Genomic DNA, 20030 nt, shown 5'->3' on the forward strand with positions numbered 1-20030 from the left:
TGTGGATGCTGATTTCTGTTTTGTGGCAGCTGTATGAGCTCATGCAGCCCACAGGCTGAGCCAGGGCTGGGTCAAGGTGAGCAGGAGCAGTCAAGCTGCTCCCTCAGTGCTGCAGGTCCCTGTCAGCCAGCTCCAGCCCCACCCTGGAGCACAGCAGAGCTCCCACCTCAGCCCTGCTCTGGATGGTGTGCTGAGAGGCAGTCCTGGTGCCTGGACCACTGCTGTCATCCTGGCTGCAGCAGTTTGGATGAGCCACCCTCCTGAGGCTCGGTGAACGAGGCATTCATGGGGTGTGAGGGGACCTGCTGGAGCTGGTGGGCTCTGGGATAAGCCACTCAGGCAGCCAGGCATCACAGCTGGGAGGGAGGAAATCCTGATGCTGCGTGTGGCTCTCTGATGCTCTGAGATGAGGGGGTGTCTCTATGCTGTTGCTCTGCAGGGCTGCCTGGGGAGGGCACAACTTAACCACTGCTCTCCCTGTGTCAGGTGCCTTACCCTGCTGGGTGTGACAGGGGTGAAAACAGTTTAATCTTTACTCCTTTGAGAGCTTTCCCATTAAAAAAAATTCAAATTTGCATGCTGCTAGTCATTCCAAGGCAAAAGCTCCCCTACCTTGGGGGCTATCAGCAAGGCAGGATCTCCTGTGAGCCCCTCTGCCACATGGCAAAGGCAAATCAGAGGGGGCTGGTGCACGAGAACTCCAAGCTCGGGTTTGGGAAAGCCACCAAATATGTTTTCCTTTTTTAGCCTCCTGCTCTCTGTGAAGACATCAGGATTTGTATGGCTCTGAGTAAGTGCACTAGGAAAATCCTCCCACTGCTGTGCAGGCAGATCTGGCAGAGCTGGAGCTGTGCAGAGCAGGAAGAGCGGGGGGCAGGAAGGTGCCCAGCAGCAGAGTGGGTGGGCACAGCCCACGCTCCCCAGCGAGGCTGCAAGGACGGGCCTCACTTACTCTTTCGAAGGCAAGGAGGAAACTCATGTTCTTCTGCTAATCCCTGATCAGTTTTCCTGAGTGGCTGCATTTTCATTTGATACAGTGGGTAAATCAATTACACACTTTATCAGGTTATTCCTACAAAGCTGCTTTCCACATTTGCCAAATGATTGACTAAAGCATGACTCTCTTGCCTCCAGGGAATGGTGATTAAGAAGTGACCTTATTAAGCTATTTAATGCAGACAACTCTGCTCAAAGAGACAAAGTAAACTTCATTAACTTGTTCAAAACTTCTTTTCCTTTGCCAACTTTCAGATCCATGACTACCCTGAGCATGGTCTGTGCACTTGGCTGGTACTTAGAAAACCAGGAAATTTTAAAGGGATCACCTGTAAGAAGGAAAGACTCCTCACTGGTAGTGTTTCTGGGATTTCTCTTGCTCACAGATTCCTACAACCCTGCTGACCTCAGCAAAAATCAGATCTCATTGCTTGAGCACACTGCTTGACATGTTGAATCAGTGTTACTTCTATTTGCTGAACTACATAAAGAGATCAGTAAAAACAAACAGTGCAGTAATTCCATTTTTTTTGTTTGTTTTTTACAAAATAATGCTAAACCACTTTTGCCTTGTAATGAGACAGCCCCAAGGTCTGCATATACTTATTGGGTTCACTTTAGCCTTTACTTGAACCCAAGCTGCTTAGTTGTAGGAAAAATCTGAGAAAGCCAAATGAGCAGCCTTGAAGGCATGGAACTAAATTAACCAAATGTGCCTAGACAGGTTACACCATTTCGGGGAATAAAACCCACAGATCAGGCATGCAGGGAGGCACAGAACCAGCAATGCATGTTCACATCCAGACCTCGAGTCTGCTGAGAGCAGCACAGTGGGAAAAACTGCCCCACATTTCTTTCAAAATCATGCTCTGCAGTGAAGGAATGATGGTCCAGAGCTTGTGAGCCCCTTGGGCTGAGGAAAATGCACCCTACAGCTCAGTTGTCTGCTGACTGTGCACAGACAGGTCTGCAAGAGGCTGCTGTCACCACTCAGGATGGGACTCAGGGACCCTGGGCTCCCTCCACGTCCAGCACTGCACTGATTTGGACAGCAACATCCTAGAGAGGAGCAGGACAGCTCTTCATAGATGGAACTGAATTGTTTTAAAGTTTTCAAACACACTGGCTTTCTTCCTGGCCTCTTAAATTAAAGAGCAATTAACTTTCAGTCTGGAGAGAGCTGATGGGTATTTCCTGGTTTGAATCTTTAGAATTTTGCCAAAATGATTAGTGAAATGAAAAATTGTCAACCCTCGAGGCAGGGCTGTCAGCCAGTGCTCAAAGCATTTATCCAAGCTCAGACTCTTTTGGCCTGTGGACAGCAGGAAATGGTACAAAATGAGGGTGTAGGAAATGAGTAGCTGGGCAAAAAGGACACTGGCACAGCAGCTCCTGTACCTTAATGCTAATAATTATTAAAAACTGCTGGTGCTATGGGCTTAGTGGAGAGCTGACTTCTTCCCTTATGGAGGAGAAAAGCAAGGCTAACCATCAGTCCCAGCTCGTGGGAACCTGTTGCTGGGTTTGTTAGTCACATGCAGAAGTTTGTGCAGCAGGTGCAGTGCTGCCAGCACACAGGGAGTGCACACAAACATTCCCCTGGTATGGCTGCACAACCCTCCCTCCCTTTGTTCTGGGGCTCCACAATACCCTGGTAGTGTTGCTGAGAAGCTGTGAGAGCTCCAGGCTTCCCCAATTACTAGAAAAGCCTGCAGCCTCCCTCCCTTTGATTTCCAAGCTCCTTCCCAGCACTTAAAAGCTCAGATCTATTTTGTTTCTTCCGGAATTGCTAACCAAAGCTGACTCCTGAATGAATTCTGTCTCTGCTCCAGTTAGTCATCCCTCCAGGACAGATTTAGTAACTGCTCAGGGAAACCACATCCAAGCCAACAGTTCACCATTGGAAGGCAGCACCCACTCACTGTCAGCTTCATCTTTTTTCTGAGCTAGAAAGCTCAAAGTGCAGCAAGTGAGCCAGAATTAGGAGTGAGCCTCTAGCCTCACCTGTTGTGTAGGAAGGTGGATAAATTGATATGTACCTAGCCCCAAATCTGCCTGCAGGCTCAGGGAAGCTGCTGCAGAGACAGCAAGGACCTACAGCAGAGCTCAGCATCCCCATCTGCCAAAGCATCCCACGGGGCAAACATCCCTCCTGCATGCCTGGAGCTCCAGGCAGGGCTGCCTGTGCTCCTCCCTGCCTGAGCATCACCTCCTGAAGCCCCACAAAGCTGCCAGCACATGGAACTGCCCCTCTGCTCAAGCAATCTCACCCCGAGCTGCAGCATTAGGAATGTTTTAAAACGTGTGTCTGACATGTTCACTGCTTGAAAGCTTGTGCCCTCCTCCAGAACGTTGCATAACATTGACTGGCTAGAGGTGCATCATGTTAAAACTTGTCCTGGTAAACAGTAACACCCCCAAGTACTGCAGTGCATAAATATGAGACACAACACCGATGCTTTCAGGTAGGGACAGTTTATTTGCCCTTTTGAACAAATAAGGCAAAATATTTGAGAGAGATCAAACAAAATCTCCTGTATCAAACTGAGAGGAATGCAATAAAAGTTACTGTTCCATACATATACAAACTAAAGACCAGAACACTATTATATACAAACAGCCAGATCTTACAAAACAGCATTTCAAGTCAGCAGTTTATGCCAGTGTTGCTAATTTCTTTGTTACAAAAAAAGTTAAAGCTACAAACTTCACATTTGTAAGTCTCACATGACTGATACCATCAGTATCTCCAGGTTTTAGAAGCAAAGAGAATGGTTTGTCCAGAACCCTTTCCAAATGCAGATGGACCCATGGAGCACATGAATGCAGCTTCTCAATTAAGCAAGTTTTTTGCTTAAAACTTTGTCAAAACATCCTTTCCTTATGGTACCAGCCTTGGTCATAGCTTGGAGGATTCTGAGGAATGAACAGTTTCTGTGCTTCCAGACAAAGGGACCAAAAAAAGGGAAATACTTTCTCCAACAAATTGAAAATCAGTGAAGGAGAAAATAATTCCTCTGCACCACAGCTCCAAATGCAAGAAACACCATTAAGTCTCACCCACTGCAAGCATTTTAGAAAGGTTCAAAGACAGTTAAGCCATTGGACCAGTTTTAGTTATTTTGGTTTGTTTGCTATATTTTAAGACAATCACGTCAGCAAAGCAGAGTATTTCAAGAGTGCTTACATTCAGTTACAACAGTCACAGGTTGCATATTCTGTAAATAGACACCACCCCGTGGTGTTTCACCTTAAAGTTGGGGTTTCTAATGCCCTCTGATCTCTACAGAGTTACCTATACAGTGCAGAGGAAAAAATCCTTCCAGCAGAACAAGCTTGACCCAGGCCACACAGGCAGTGCACAATTTACCATGTCACAGATCTCTGTGTCTGTCACACCAGAGGTGCTGGGCCAGATCCATCCAAGTGACTTACACAAAATCCAACACTGACCAGAGAACTGCCTGCTAAGCTGGAGGAGCTTCTTTGATGCAAAGGATGCTCATGCAAATTGGCTCATCATGAAGACACGGTCAGGGCAAAGCCTATTGCACAGATTGCAGCTGAGCCCTGATGTGACACCTGGGGCTGTCAGATTGCTGGCTCTCCCAGGATGTACTCCTCCTGCAGCACCCTACATACACTGCTCACTGCCTCCCTTTTCCTTAGGGACAGCTGTGATCCCACTGCATTATCAAACTGAGAGAAACCCATGCAGTGAGCCCTGCAGAGGGTAAGAATGGCTTGGTTCCTTTCACAGCTGTGGAGCAGAACTGTAAGCAGCAGCCAAGAGCCTGCTCCAGTGAGGAAACAAGACCCTACAGAAACATGGAACAAACACATCGCCTCTGTAGCAGCATTTGATTCAGGAGACACTGCTGTTTCATCATCCAGGTGATGTACCAAGGCCTACTTCAGAAGCACGACGTGGAAACTGTTCCCTCTATCAGAACAAAATAAAAAAATATTGGTAGAAACTTGCTCTGCCCAAGCATTCCATCATATGCTAGGCACACCTGAAACGACACAGCTGTGCTGTTGGAGCCCACGGGGCAGAGGCATTGCTCAGTCTCTGCCCTGCAAACAGGCTTTGTTTTACTCTCCACTCTGCTGTGAGCTGATTGCACTGTCCTCACAGCGATTGTGGCTGATTGAGCTATGCTGGGCAGGGGTGGCAGGGACATGAAAAAAAAAAAAAAAACCAACACAAGAGCATCCAGAGGAACTGGAAGAGACTGAACCTCTTCCAGCAGGACATTGGTAATTGTCTTCTCATCCAGATCAACTCTGCCTTTGCTCCACCACCGTGAATGCAGATCTTTGTTAATTTAACAGTCTTTACTTTCAGTTTGACTCTCCTGATGCACTAAACCTTGCAGAAATGTGAAGGATTGTGAAATCAAGTTTTTATTCAAGCATCCAAAGATGTAAATTCAAAATTAAGCCTATAAAATAATTCACAAGCTGTGGAGATTTTAGACACAGCTGAAGTACCTAATTCCTGAGAGAGGTTCACACAACTTCCACCCATTCAAACGCTGCTTTCTTTTCCCAGCACTCCATTCTCAGCAGGGTCTCCCTGAAGGACATTTCCAAACAGACAGACAAAGGGGTATCACATCACTGACTGGCTTTTGGTTTTAAGTGAGTGTGGATTTTAAATTACAGAATGTAATTTCTTATGGAGGCACAACATGCTTTATCTACTTGTACAAACTCATGAAGTACACAAAATGAGGACAAAACTGAGGTCTTGAAGATATCACACTTGCTTAAAGCACACAGTGTAAGGCATGGGGCTTATTACAGGCTTTTTAAAAACTGAGAATTAAGTTTCTTTCAAAAGGCTGGACCAGTTTGTACATGTTTTCACCAGCTCTCTTCAGTGACCTAAAACTTATCAGTACCTTAACAGTAGAAACAGTTAACAGCTTGAAATTGAGTCTGTGCATTCACAAAGGAAAACAAAAAAATCACAAAAGAATCAGCTGTTACAGACAACCATCTGTATTAACTTAAACCAAAATAGACTCCTGAAAGTTCAGTTGAAAAGAGAGTGAGCCAACTTTCATTAGCCAATTTCTATCCGGTTCCTCTGGTTTAAAAACAATCCTCCTAAAAAAGTAACAGAACTCTTTTGGAATTATGTTTTAAATATATGTCTAACATTACAACATACAATCAGGATTTTCCACATGATGGCATTCCTGAGTTCACAAAGGTGCTATGGAAAAATAAACGAGCAGAAGTATTGCCCTCTATTTTGCTAGAATATTTCAATAGAAATCAATCTGTTCAGTAGTCATAAAAGCAAGGGGCTGATTGTTTGAGGATGGCAGGAGGTTCCACCCGTGGCTCAGAAGTTCTGCTGCCGCCGCTTCTTGGCTTCGATGGCATCGAGGATCGGCTGCCGCTTGGATTGGTACTTCTGGCGAATCTCCTCGATCTCCTGCTCCATCATGGGGTCCAGGGCAGAGAGCCTCTTCTGCAGCTCATCCACGCTCCAAGACTTCAGCTAGCAGGGAGACAAAAGAGGAACAGACACTGGCATCAGTGCAACCACCACCCACACACCTGCAGGGATCCTGCTGCTGCGCTGACGCCAAGCGCATCTTCCAGCAGGGAAAGGCAGCAAGAGCTCTGCTCCACGCTGCTGGCCTCAGTGAGAGTGCTGTGAGCCCCAGGACACTGCTTCTGCTCATTTCTCAGGTACATTACATGCTCTGGTTGCTGGCTGTGTGAGCACACAACCAACCAGTGAAATGTTTCCCCCATGGAGTTGCTTTTCTAATGCTTCGTTTTGCAGGCTTAGGACAGAAATGCTGCACTGAGATGGAAGGAAAGCAAAGTTCTCTTCTCCTCCCCATTCCCTGCAACTAAACCTCCTTATGCTAAATGACAAAAGGAGACATAGGGAACAGGAAGAAAATAATATCATTGACAAAAGCTGCAGGTGGAAAAAAAAAGGCAATTATGTACAATCAGGCTGAAACTCAGTCATGGTGAGGAATTCAGACTCTGCTGCACCAGAAATCCCAGAGCACGAACACACACCAGGTCACTTCGGGTCAGCCTTGTACTGATAAAATATGCAAGTACAATTTGTATTTTCCTGTACATGTGAAGATGTCAGGCTCATCTGGACAAGCTCCCTCTCCCTGAATCCTCTCTCTCTGCCCGGCCTTTGTTGAGTTGGCTGTCTTGTCTGTGGCAATTTGCCAAGAACTGGCACAGGAAAGTTTTGCTCTCTGATTACAGATGTCAAGTGTGGCTTGGGATAGCCTAAGTTACCCACAGCTACAGCCTTTATGTAATGTTATAATATAACAATTGGTGTAACAGACAGGATTTTAGTAAAATGTTAAAAATATGGACACTAGAAGGGCTTCAAATGTTTACTTAAGCACCAGCCCTTTCCCCATCCAAGACCAAGTGACCACAGGAGAGATTATTTTACAGGCATTCCAGCAGGACAGAAATGACTGTGCAGCACCTGCTATCACTAAGCACCTGCTGTGGATGCTAAGAATATGCAAAATAATTTGGGTTCTTTCTTGTGCACAAAGAACTGTCAACATTTTTTTTTTGCTTTCAACAAATGTCATAATTAAGTGACATATCTTTATTTTCATGCAAGCGGGCCTGTTCTAGTTTAGCTGTTAATTAATCAGCTGTCATGATTACTCTTCAAGCAGTTTCTGAACCAAAACACGAAGTTAAATGTTTGCTGCCTACTATAAGGCAACAAATGAATGTTTAATGGCAGTTTGCTTCACTCCTTAAAACTAAGATATGGAGCTCCTGATGTGGAGCTCCTTTACCTGAGGTGGAAGAGATACCAGTCCCTAAATCACAGTCACCTGCTACTTGATTTCTCAAAACGTTTTTTGAAGTTCTTTAGCATATTCTGCTAAACAAGATCTTTCCTAGTTGTTGTTTCAAGATCACAAATCCGTTTTAATAATCCAGACACATATGAAACAACCTTTCTGCCCAGGGTATACAGTATTTCAGCCTTTCCAATCAGGCAACTGTTCATTAGAAAGACAAAGCACTTCCTCCACAAAGATATATATTATTTATACACATTAATGCAACTTTAACAGGCAGCAGTTTAAGTTGATGCATGGCATCAGTTGCCTTTTCACACTAACTTATTAAGGAGCAGGTAATTATTCAACATTCCACTTCCTCACAGTCTAGGGAATTGAAAAGTCAAATAAAAATGCAAAATAGAAGAAAATATTAATACAAGTACTGAATACATATACTAAGCAGCTACACCTCTCCCAGTGCTGGACTGCTTAAAGAGAGTATTGGAACAAATCTAAAACACCTTGCTCAAGGTGTAAGCCAAATATTAGATGTGAGGAATTGCCCTAGGGCTGCAATCTTCCAGGGATGCCCTTTGAGCCTTCTCTGCCATCCTCCTGAAGTGCCTGGGTGCTGCTCAGAGCCAGGAACCAAGTGCCTGAGCTGGCAGAGCAGATGTACAGATGGGCTCTCCAGAACACGTGGCAGCAAGAAAACACTGCCCTGCTGCTGTCCTTGAACAGGATGGAGCATCAGGGGACATCCTCCGTGGACACCGACACCCCCAAGTCTTCCTGCAAAGCGCAGGAGCTGCTCACCAAGGGACACAACAGCTTGGCAATCCCGGGGACTGCGTTTGTCAGGACACATGGCTGAGCTGTGTGGAAGATGCTGGAGCACAGCTGAGTCTGGAGTGGGCAAAGGCCACAGATTTGTATTGGTATGAACCAACGGGGAAGTGGGTCACCCACGTGAGGCAGAGAAAGCGGCTGCTTGCAGAGCTGATCACGGGTCAAACACCACAGGATGGTGGGAGAAGGAAGGGAGGCAAGTGCATGTGCCCAGGAATCTGGGAGCACAGAACAGCCTGTGTGCAGAGCTGTGCCAGCGAGGAGGAACGACTGGCAGAGTTTTCATCTGCAGGAATGGCACACTGTGAATGCCACGCTACTCCTGGAGGGGCAAAGCCAAAGGGCAACGCTGGTCCAGGAGGTGACTGCTCAGCCCAGATGAGCTGATGGGAGACTGGCAGGTCCCCAGTGGGTAATGAGAGCCACAAGGAGCACACAGAGCAGGGGACACCCAGCCCTCTGCTCCCGCTGTGACAGCAAGAGCCTGGGCACCTGGCCTGGCCAATTACTCAGCCTGTCCTTCTGCTCACACACATCTTCAGAAGGGAGAAAATACAACAAACTGTTCAAAATGTGATGGCCTCCATTTCACTTTGCTGTCTGGCATTTCACTGTAAGGCAATGCCACAGGCAGGCTTTCTCCCAGAAATGAAGTTTTAGACTCCAGTATATCTCTTGCTGCACTCCTGGGACACTGACATTATTCTCTTAGAGAAACGCCAGGAGCAGAATAAGACAAGAAGGACAAAGACAGTATTTCATGACAGACGGGTACCTGGGGAAAAGTCTCAGTGCTGAGCAGCTGCAATTAGAGCGGGTTTTAGCCATGGGCTCAGTCCCATTCCTCTCCTCACTTCTCAGCATCTCCTCTGCTCTAAGAAGTCTGTCTCTGTAAAAGCTATCTATTTTTGTCCATGCTGATCAAATACCTAAGACAAACTTCTAAAGGAAGGAATCTCATTTCAAATGTAAAGCTGGATAAAAAATACTTGTTCTAAGGTTGGCCAAACAAATCTATCAAAATGGTGAGGAGGCAGCACATGAAATTCTTCCAGCAAGCCTGTATGTTGAGAAAGCTAATTTTTAACTGTTTGATTAACAGTTGTATTTTTACTTGAGGTTTTGAGAACGATCTTAACTCTGCAAAAATGCCCAGCTGAAGACATATGTCAGATGTCAGAGGTGGAAGTGTTCATCTGAAAGACTCTCACCCACACTTGTTGGATGCTGTTTGTTTTCTTCAGACATCACTGACAGCAACATCTTGTTTTAATATGCTGATGATTTCTACTGTATAATTCAGAAGGACACACATAATTATATCCTTTGGAAGGACATAACCTACAGCCTTTCCATGCCTACACAGTAGTGATGGACAAATCAGGAACAGATCATTTGAAATACAATTTCTTCCTCAAGGAGAAGATTTGTAAGCTACTCATGACATTCCTTTGTCAGCATTTCTGGCAGATTTGCAGACAACCTACCCCACTGAATAATGTTCAACTCAGCAAACTGCTTCTGAGTTGCAGTTCTTTCAAATCAGCATTTTAAAAACAGGGGGGGAAAAACCCCACTTGCATTTCTTACAGTCAGGTAAAGTGTCAGAGGAACATGATATTCTACTGAATGTAAATGAACCTAAGCAGCAAAAGGAGAATAAGTTCTCTGCAGACACAGACACAGGTTTGGCATTCAAGGGCACCATGGTCTTAACTTCATACCTCTGCTGTTCTGTCCTAAACAGGACACAGCCCAAAACCCTACCACCATGCCAGATTTCTGTTTCACATAAAACAAAACAAAAAAAGCTGTTGTAAAACACAAAGCCTAGAGAATTAACTCAGCATCTGCCCTGTCCCCACTAAAACCAAGCAAAAACCCCAAATGGTGGAAACTTTTTGAATTAGAAGCTGATGCAAATAATTTATCACAGTCCCCTTAGTACCCACAGCCCTCACAGTGAGGAGCACCTGTGCTGGTTTCCCTACAGCAAGGTCTGCAGCTTGCCCAGTCTGGGACTTGGCACATTCTCTGGTCCCTCAAGTGCCCTTGAGCAGCACAAGGTCACCACTGCCTGGACCAGCCAGCACTAGTGACATAAATACGGTCATCCAGTGACCCCTGAGTCACTCCAGCCATCATTCTGATTTGCTCCTCTGGCAAAACCACTGCCAGCCAAATCTCCTTGCAGCATGAATTACGAGCATCAAACAGAAATGAGCTGTTTCCCAGCAGCTTTCACACATTTCTCTCCCAACGAAGAGTTTTGGCCAAGCTTTAGCTCACTGAATGCACAGGAATCAAAAAATGTTATCTTGGGGCAAGTGGAAAACATGCTTCTCCTGAAACATTCTTTTTACTCACTGATACTGATTTTGCTCCCTCCATTTAGCATAAAGCCTTTTCTTTGCATGTCTGCAAGGTTTCAGGCTATCTGGGCTTTGCTTTTCAATACTGTCTTTCAAGTCCTGAGGCTTGTGCCAAACAGGAATCCTCTATCCCCTGGGGGGATGCAGTTTTTCCACCATCACTTCTCAAATGTGCAGATGGACCCTGACTCTGGAACAAAACTGGAATATGTATGACACTGTGAGATGAAGTTACTTTCCTCCTGGTGAAAGCACTTGAATGGTTTTTCAGAAGGAGAATAGTTTGAAGTCTTGGTACTACAACCAATCCTACAAACAAAATTAGGAAGTTGTTCTCTTCTTCCTTAGCCCTCCAGACACATTCCTCTACCACAATTCCTGTGAGTTTGAACACTTGTCTTCCACATGCTCAGGGTGTTTTCCGAATATCCTCCCACTCTTACCAAGAGCCTGTGGCTTTTTAGAAAGAAAACACCCAGCTGTAGCAATTGCTCTGCCTGCCTTTCACCCAGAGATTCCAGGTGGCATTTACTGCTCAACATAACTTGATGTCAAACTTTTAAGTTTTATATAGCCCTTAGAAAAACTGACTTTGGCAATTATCACTTCATAAGGGGCAGTGGGAGTTTGAAGACTAAAATACAGAAGTAATAAAATTGCAGCTTCCCACGCTACACAGGGAAATAAATTCTTAGTAGAAAAGATACAAGCTAGATGGGAGCTAAGGAAAAACAAATTAATTGTCTATTTAGCACAGCTTTTATTGTTATAGTTTCCTTTTAAGCTTAGTTTTATGCTGCAATCTAACAGTTCTTGACTGCATAGCCAGTGATCATAACCCCCCATAAAACTCATCAATCCCATCAGCAGGGAGCACAACACATCATTTTTTTGGTGTGTATTTAGACAGGCAAACTCTAAGCATGGCTTGAGAAGGGTTTTTACCCAAATCAAGTTACCCAAGCCATGCTAAACATTAAATGCCAAATAGGAATTTGCTGTTAGAGATAATGAAAAGCATTACCACAGTAATAGAGTAGCAACAATCTGCTTTGGAAAAACAAAACCAGAACAACCAACTGGGACTACAATTGCGTGGAAGCCCCTCAAAGGAGGCTGTTGATGATGACACTTGACAGCAGAAGTGGCTACATATGAGACAAGTACAAAACAATTCCTACAAGTGCAATTAAATGTTCATGTGTCCTTTAGGAAGGGAGGCTCTTCACAGAAGAGAATAATTAAACTCCTGCTTCACTTGACCTTGGCTATCACCAAGGCTATCAAGATGTTTCCCTGCTGATAACACCAAGGGCACACTGACACTTCCTTCTCCAGAACCCCGCAGATCAGTTTGGTGTGCATCCACCTCAACTCCTGAACTTTCCTGCCATCACCTCCTCAAACAGAATTTGTTTTTGGGAAGAGCTCTCCCATCAGATGCTTTTTGCAGCAAGCACCTTGGGGCAGAGCTCAGACTGCAGTGGTGCTACAGACAGCACAGGCCAGGGAGGGCTGTCACAACTCAGGGATTCATCAATGTGAGCTCTAAAAACTGAGATTATCCTGGAATTAGCTTTCTGTAACTTGAAAGACTGGTTAAACAAGGTATCCATTAAATGCTCATATCAAATGTACTCTGAGGACACAGATTACTCAAAAGTACTATGCACTTTTTTTTAAACCAGAAAAAAAAAAAAAAAGCTCTCAATTTCCCCAGCCAAAATTAAATTGTAGTAAGGTAATTTCTCAGGCTCAGCAGTGCTCCAGACTTTAGATCTTGAAGATGGTGATATAAATTGGTGTTGGAATAGCATGCCATTTTTTCCCATAGCATTTTTCCTGAAATGCTGCCTCAATATCACTTGGCATACTTTCAATCACTGCTCTAAAAATTAAGTGCCTCGTTCTCATTTATGTTTCCAGCACAAGAAAGCTTTGATGTAATGTACGAGCAGGCATTAACTATTTATTCACTTTAAGTTGTCAAATGCAAAGGACACAAGGACCTACTGGCACTTTCTGACCATTTTTCCTCATCCATCAGGTCCCTACAGCTTCACAGATCTGTCAAGCAGCCATGCTACAGAGGGGCTGCAGTAAATCAGAACAAGCCCTTGTGCCTGCACCAGCACTAATTATCTTGCTTTTCCTCCCTTTTAGCATCAGCATGTCAGTGAAGTTTCTCACTGTTATGAAAGCAGTGGATGAAATGCACTCATTGTGGGATTTCATGCAAGATTAAAACCACAGATATTAATCTTTCAAAAGATTTGAAAAATAAGTCTCAGCAGCACAAGCTTCTGCTTTTAATGCACCTTAATTATTTAGGCAATATACTGGCAAAACACATCACGGGCTGCAGCATCCAGCATAGCCAAAACAGCTCTGCAGCTGAACTGCCCAAAGAAAGAGAAGAGGAGCTGTGATCACTGCACATCTGGAGATGTTCTCCAGCCCCTCACCTGAACAGCAGATGGCTTTCCACATAGAAACAACACTTCCAGTGAGATCATCAGATGCCCCAGAGGTCAAGCCAGCTTAAGGCAGTTAAATATTTAAGTGCAATCACAGCATCGCTTTTGGGGAAGATGGACACTACCACACACTCAGCTTTTGATCCCCAGCTGAACTGGAAAAGTGCATCTTAACAGAGAGTTATATCAGAGGGGACCCAGGGCCTCTCAAGTGAAGTGTTTGGGATGGCTCTACCTCACCTGCACAGACTGGGAGCTACTGAAAGTGAAGCACCTCATTGTTATGAATGCCAGTAAGGATTCCAGTTCATTTTCCATGTAGCTCTGCTTACTTGATTAAAATAAAGGTTCAAGACCCCAGACCATGGTCTCTGTGCTACCCTTGCAGAACTCCTGGAGGGCCATGTGTGCCACCAGGCACACTGGGAAGATCATGTCTAAGCTGGAAACTGCCTCTGCAGGAATGACAGCAGCCATGTAGCTTAATTTACACCCACGATGTCTGATCCTGCTGCTTCAGCAATGTCGCAGTTGAGGCAGGCACGGGAATGAAATGACTGCATGTTCAGAAGGCAAAGAATGAACGTTTATTCAAAGAACGTCTCTATAAAAGAGAGAATATTGTGAAGATTAATTTCATTGGGCTTAAAGTAAAAACATTTCACACCATTGGTGCACTACGAATAGCACACAGTGGTAGAACATATCTATTAACAATATGAACAGAAAGAGAGATAATAGAGAGTTTACATTCCTCTCAGACCTTTTCCCAGGCTTAGCCTGGTAGAAATCTCTCTCCTTTTCTCTCTGACTGAACTGGGAATATCCATACAGCAAGGACCTTGAGCAGCCCATTCCTGTGGTAACTCTGGAAGAGACACCCACGCTCTGGACACACAACTGCTCCTCCCAGCTCAGAGGCACCTCTGCCTTCCCACCCTCCCCACACTTTGGACATTTTCCCCCATTCCTCAAAAGCCTTTAGGAAGCAGAGAGCAGCTTTGCTGTTGGCAAGGTATCAGGAAATTCCCAATTTCAGAGGATTACAGCAAACATCCCATGAACAGCACAGCCAGGATCAACAGCCCTGGCATCCCTGGGCTGCTCTTAGCCAAGAACTGCACTTCACTAATCCCTGCTGTAATCCTTTCAAGGCTCAGGGAAGTTTTGGAAGCCCAACCATAGAACCTCTGTAAGATGTTACTATCCTCAGAATTGTCCTGAAGTATTAGGAAGAAAACCCATCCAAAGGTCTACTTGCTGATAGGAGTGCTGAGTGATCATTAAAAAAATAAAGCTTTTTTTTAAAAAAAGCAATTCATTTTAACCTTCTAAGATCCAAAATTAAATTTCCTTTTTTAGCCTTAGTGTCAATTATGAGTGTGAATAGCCCCATTCACTTCCAAAATCACCCCAAGTCCTGTGCACACTTCTTGTAAATAACGGGAATGAAAAATGGTGTCAGTATTATTCTGCAGCACCAAACTTCAAGAAGTCCAAACCTTGAAATCATTTAGAAACTTAGAAAGTGGCTGACTAATCCTATAACCACAAAGACAGGTTATTTCACCGCTATTTTTTTTTCAGTAACTGAATTACAAACCAAGCTAAAAGGTCAGCCTGTCTGGACAAGCAAGCAAGAAAGAAAAAAAAAGGAAAAAAAAAAACATAAAAAGGAAAGAAAGGTAAAAAAAGGAGCACCGTTTGCTTTTAAAAAGCACTTGCTTGCCAGCGGTTTGATTAAATAAAAACAGCAGGGTTTTTTTTCCTTCTCTAAGTGATTATGATTTAATTTTCTTAAGTAAGAGCACAAAAATACCTCTCAACATGCAAAAATAAATCATGTCATTAGGCCATGAGGATCTGGCAAGCTGCACAACTCAGCTATAAAGTACAGAGCTGGCCAATGTGGGGTTTTTCTCTTTTTTTTTTTTTTTTTAAGAGCAATCTGTCAGAAAATGCCGATTCCTTTAAATCAAACAAAATTCTTTTACAAATCTGAAAAGTTTAACAAAGTTCTTCTAGGAAGGGTACATATGTCCATAAAGGAGCTCCCTTCCAATTCCAGGTACCCTTCACCCCTCCCTCTCTTGCTCCTAAGGGCCCTACTTGCTGAAGGATTAACAACTAATTTCTTCATTCAGGATCACTTATCCTGAATAAAGCAGAACAACTTATCCTGAATAAAGCAAAACAACTGAAGAGGTAAGAATACCTCTTAAGTAAGAGTGATTAATTAATACAATATTTTTCAGTATGAAACACAAATGTAACTAAAGTGGTAACCAATTAATTAACACTAAATGAGTACTCAAATACAGCCTTTATTAATGATGTGGAGTAAGAAGCATCATTAACATATCTGAAGACTTCACACACTCAAATCTGCAAGGCACAGGGAAGGCTTAAAACACACAGCCTCAGTTTCAAAGGCTTAAGACTACATCATCCATGGCAAGCAGCCATTATAGCTTTAAATAACTGGGGCCTGTTTATCTTAAGAGTATTAAACTTTACTCAGCAAACATTTTTGAGTCTTAGTCTCCCATTTTAGTCCTAGCTCCATGAGAGCTGCTGAAAGGGATTTGTTTTCAGGAAGACCCCACATTGTCTACCCAAAAGTGATGCTTATTACAAAACCTTGGTCCAACAGTGTTCTGCCTCCCCCGTTTCACTCAGGGAAAGGAGGAAACAGCTGCAACTTGAAGGCAAAGAAGACAGGAGAGAGAATGAAAAGCTTTCTGAGGAAAGACTGAATTACAGAGATTTCCAGGGCATTCTGGAAAAATGAATAGCTGCATGTCCATGCAGTTGTCTTTAAAACCAGGGGTATGTGTTTAATATTTAAGAGGCAAATATTTTTTGGGACAGTCCCCAGGTGAACCATCTCCACAAAATCTATCTTGAATTAACCTGCACAATTCACTATGAAAGTTTTCCCCAGTTGTTCACTTGGGTTTCCATTTATAACGATCCTGCGTGATGGCAGGACACAAAACAAGAAGGAATCAAACACTTAATTTCTGAAAAATTTTCCTTTCAGACTGTATCAGTCTATATGTATTAAGCTGTTCTTTCTTGCTCTTCCTGAAGGTGAAAGCTTTGATTATGAATCATAAAATGGTTTGGGTGGGAAGGGACCTTAAATCACATCCAGTGCCACCCTGGCCATGGGCAGGGACAATTTCCACTGTCCCAGGCTGCTCCAAGCCCTGTCCAGCCCGGCCTTGGGCTCTTCCAGAGATCCAGGGGCAGCCCCAGCTGCCCTGGGCACCAGTGCCAGGACCTGCCCACCCTGCCAGGGCAGGATTTCACCCCAGTGTCTGGACCAGGACACCCCAAGGTTACACACACACCAGTCACGCTGGCAGTGCCTCCATGGTCCCGCAGGTTTTCAAGTAACACAAGAAGAGGCTGCACAAGGTCAAATGCACCAGGTCCAGCAGTCAGAGCTGAGGTAACTTTGCTCCTCTCACAGTTCATCATTTCAGGCACTTGTCCAGATCGAAAGTGTTCACACAGACACGATGGAGGCTTCATCCCTCCACTTTTCCAGATGGTCCAGACTCCATCCCCAAGAGGCAATCCAGAGCAGCTATAACAGACTCTCCATGCAGAGTATCCAAAAGGAGCCCTTTTGGGTGCAGATGAGAAAAACCTGGACAAGCGTGTCTTTTTAAGCTACATTACCCTTTGCAAACATTTGCACTGACAGATGAGCTGGAAGAAGATTTCAGAAGCATTTCAAACAGATATTGTTTCAGCAGCAGAGTTCTTTCTTTAAGGGAGATGCTGTGCCAAGAACACATCCAGCCCTGAAAACAGATCTCAAGGCACAACAAGGCTCAAACAGGTTTTCTAAAGAATTCAGTGTGGTCAAAGAGCATTTTTATAGTACCACACTTTCAGCTACCAATTCCTCTCCCCTTTTTCCCAAAGCAGAAATGCATGTTGCAGCCGACCTTAACCATGCAACAGCAGTGGAACAAACCCAATAATCACAAACGCAGGATGAAATTCTATTAGTCACTTAGCTCATCTGCGAAACTTTCAGTCAATGTCCTAGCAGATTAAATCTACAGTAGGCAAGGGGCCTCCAAGATAGTCCAGGATGTTGAATTTACAAGTCTGAGTACTCTGATACGAAGTCGATTTCAGGTTACATTATTTCAGTCTCCATTAAGGGCTATGACCTAAGCAACAAACTATAGCAACTCATTTTACTTCCCACTCACTGCAGGTTTCATCTAAAAGCCTCATGTCACAGAAGGCCTGCTATATACAAAAATATAGCAAAAAATGAAAATTTGACAGCAAGTTGTGGCAGTAAGTGCTTTGCAATCAATGTCAGTTTGCACCAAAGTGAAAGCAGGTGGTGAGCAATGACCCTGTTAGCAAATGGAGAGAGCAGGAATCTATTCTCTTCCCCAGCAGACAGGAGTCATGTCTCTGAAGAACCTTTTTCAATTTTCAATATTGCTAACAAATTTTAAAACCAAACGTGGTATATTCTTCTTTTGTTGTTGTTGTTGCTATAAAGGGAATTTGGAAAGGTTTATAAAACCTACATACACGGAACTCGCTGTGAATCACGTTGGTGGTTTGACACGGCCACAAATCCAACGAGGTTTGCAGTGAGGTTCAGAGTGCCTTCCTCATGCAAATGTTACAGAAGATTCAAGACTACTTAAACAATTAAAGAGAGAAGCAAGCTGCTCCTGGGATTATTTTTAAAAAAGATTGTTTGACTACAAAGTGACAGAATGAACCATTTGTCCTTAATAAAGATGTCACAAGCTAAAAGTATTTGCTAGGAAGAACATACCAAATATGCTTAAAAGAGAAATAAACAATTAACAGAGCTTTAAAAATTCTTGGCAGATGGCTGAAGAGAAAAAAAAAAAGGGAATCCATTCAAGGAATGTCAGTGTTATGAATCAAGACAGGTGACATTTAAAACCAATGAATAAAACATCAGGAAAACCTGTCTCTTTTTATAAATCATACTTCACAGTGGAACTACATCTAAGTAATACCCTTCAAGATCCTCCTCAATAAGCAGGAGATACCATGGGGGTACAATTCAGGTTTGAAAGTTAATAATTGTCTATCCTGGACTGCCTCCTGTTGTCAGAAAACCAGTCCTTTTATTCGAGTTTGTTTCCCTCCATCTCACAAAAAAGAAAAGGAAAAAAAATGTAGCCTTCATGCTCTCCCACAGAAAGAAATCTTTATTTTAGATCCAGCACAGCAGAAACAAGTACCTCAAGTTTTCCTGCTTCCCAACCAGGAATCTGCCCTAGTTCCATACTGCCCAGACAGAGATATCCATCAGCCACCCCAGATCTGGCGTTATCTCTCAAACTGATAAATGCCTCAGCAAATAAGTTCACTTTATGTCCAAAGTAAAACTATTGGAAAAAATCAGTGCCTGAGAATTTTCATTCCAGTCACCACTGGGAAAAAGGAGAGTTCATGATAGATGAAGGGAAGAAACACTTGGACAGAGAAATCCCTGAAGATTCACTCAAAGTGTTTGGTTAAGTCTTCAAAAAATGTTATTGAAAAATGCTCTACTTTAACCAAACTTTTTTTGTTTTCTACACAACACTATATGTATTCAGATGAATTTTTTGAGCAATCTTCATTTATCACACAAGGGTCAGAGAAACTTGCTCTCTTAGGAAATAAAGAATATCATCTAAGTTTCATAATAATTCAGTAGAAATTACAAGATTATTTGATTTTCAGTGATGCCGTTTAAATGACCTACAAATGTGCACACTTGAATACAGCTGTTTTGTTTTTTTTTTTTTGTTTTTTTTTTTTTTTTTTTTTGTTTTTTTTTTTTCCTGTAATTTTTTTTTTTTTTTTTTTTTTGCTGAGGCTTTCTGGTGTCTCAGTAACCAACTCAAATTATTCACTTGAGTAATTTGTCTGGGAGAAAGGAGAAACAGAAAGATTATTGCAGAGGCCTGCATCTGACACCTTTACCAAGCTGCTTAAAAGGCAGAAGTAAAAAGAAGATAAACCTAAGAGGATCACAGCAAAGTCAGGAAACACTATAAAATAATAAATTATAAGAAGTCACACACCAGCAGCTTTCCCATATAATGTAAGTATTCCTAGCTTCTGCCTTAATCCTGTATCCTCAGCATGCCTCCTTCCTACTGCCAGCAAAGACCAATTCCAACAAAATAAGAGCCAATTATTCAGTCTACCATCATTTTCAAAGCTGGCAACTACACAGAAAATACTCTCAAGTTTTTAATCGATTGAACTTTTAAAAGGACAAAAGGTAGTAAAGCTATAAAGCATCAATATTAGATTGCTAACAAATGCTATCCAAATGGATGTTCAGAGAAACCAAAGATGGTGAATGTTCCAGGTCCTGGCAGACAACGAGCTGTTCACAAGACAAATGACACCTTCACAGACAGAATGCAATAAATTAGAGACTCTGGTCATTGTAAAGCAGCGTGTGTTTACTGTTATTGATAAGCAATAAATCACCTGCCCTC

The 20030-nt window shown here is 43.3% G+C and overlaps 1 protein-coding gene across 2 annotated transcripts in view; it reads right to left on the reverse strand.

Moving 5' to 3' along the window:
- Positions 1-3455: 3455 nt before the first annotated feature.
- STK4 (serine/threonine kinase 4) overlaps positions 3456-20030 on the reverse strand; it is a 45619-nt gene continuing 29044 nt past the window's right edge. For both annotated transcript variants that reach the window (XM_021527864.3, XM_021527863.3), the window contains one exon: positions 3456-6511. In XM_021527864.3, the coding sequence (XP_021383539.1) occupies positions 6353-6511 (159 nt within the window). In that variant the 3' untranslated portion in view covers positions 3456-6352. The remainder of the gene's footprint in view (positions 6512-20030) is intronic.

The sequence above is a fragment of the Lonchura striata genome, chromosome 20, assembly GCF_050655825.1.
Source record: "Lonchura striata isolate lonStrDom1 chromosome 20, ASM5065582v1, whole genome shotgun sequence".
NCBI lineage: Eukaryota > Metazoa > Chordata > Aves > Passeriformes > Estrildidae > Lonchura > Lonchura striata.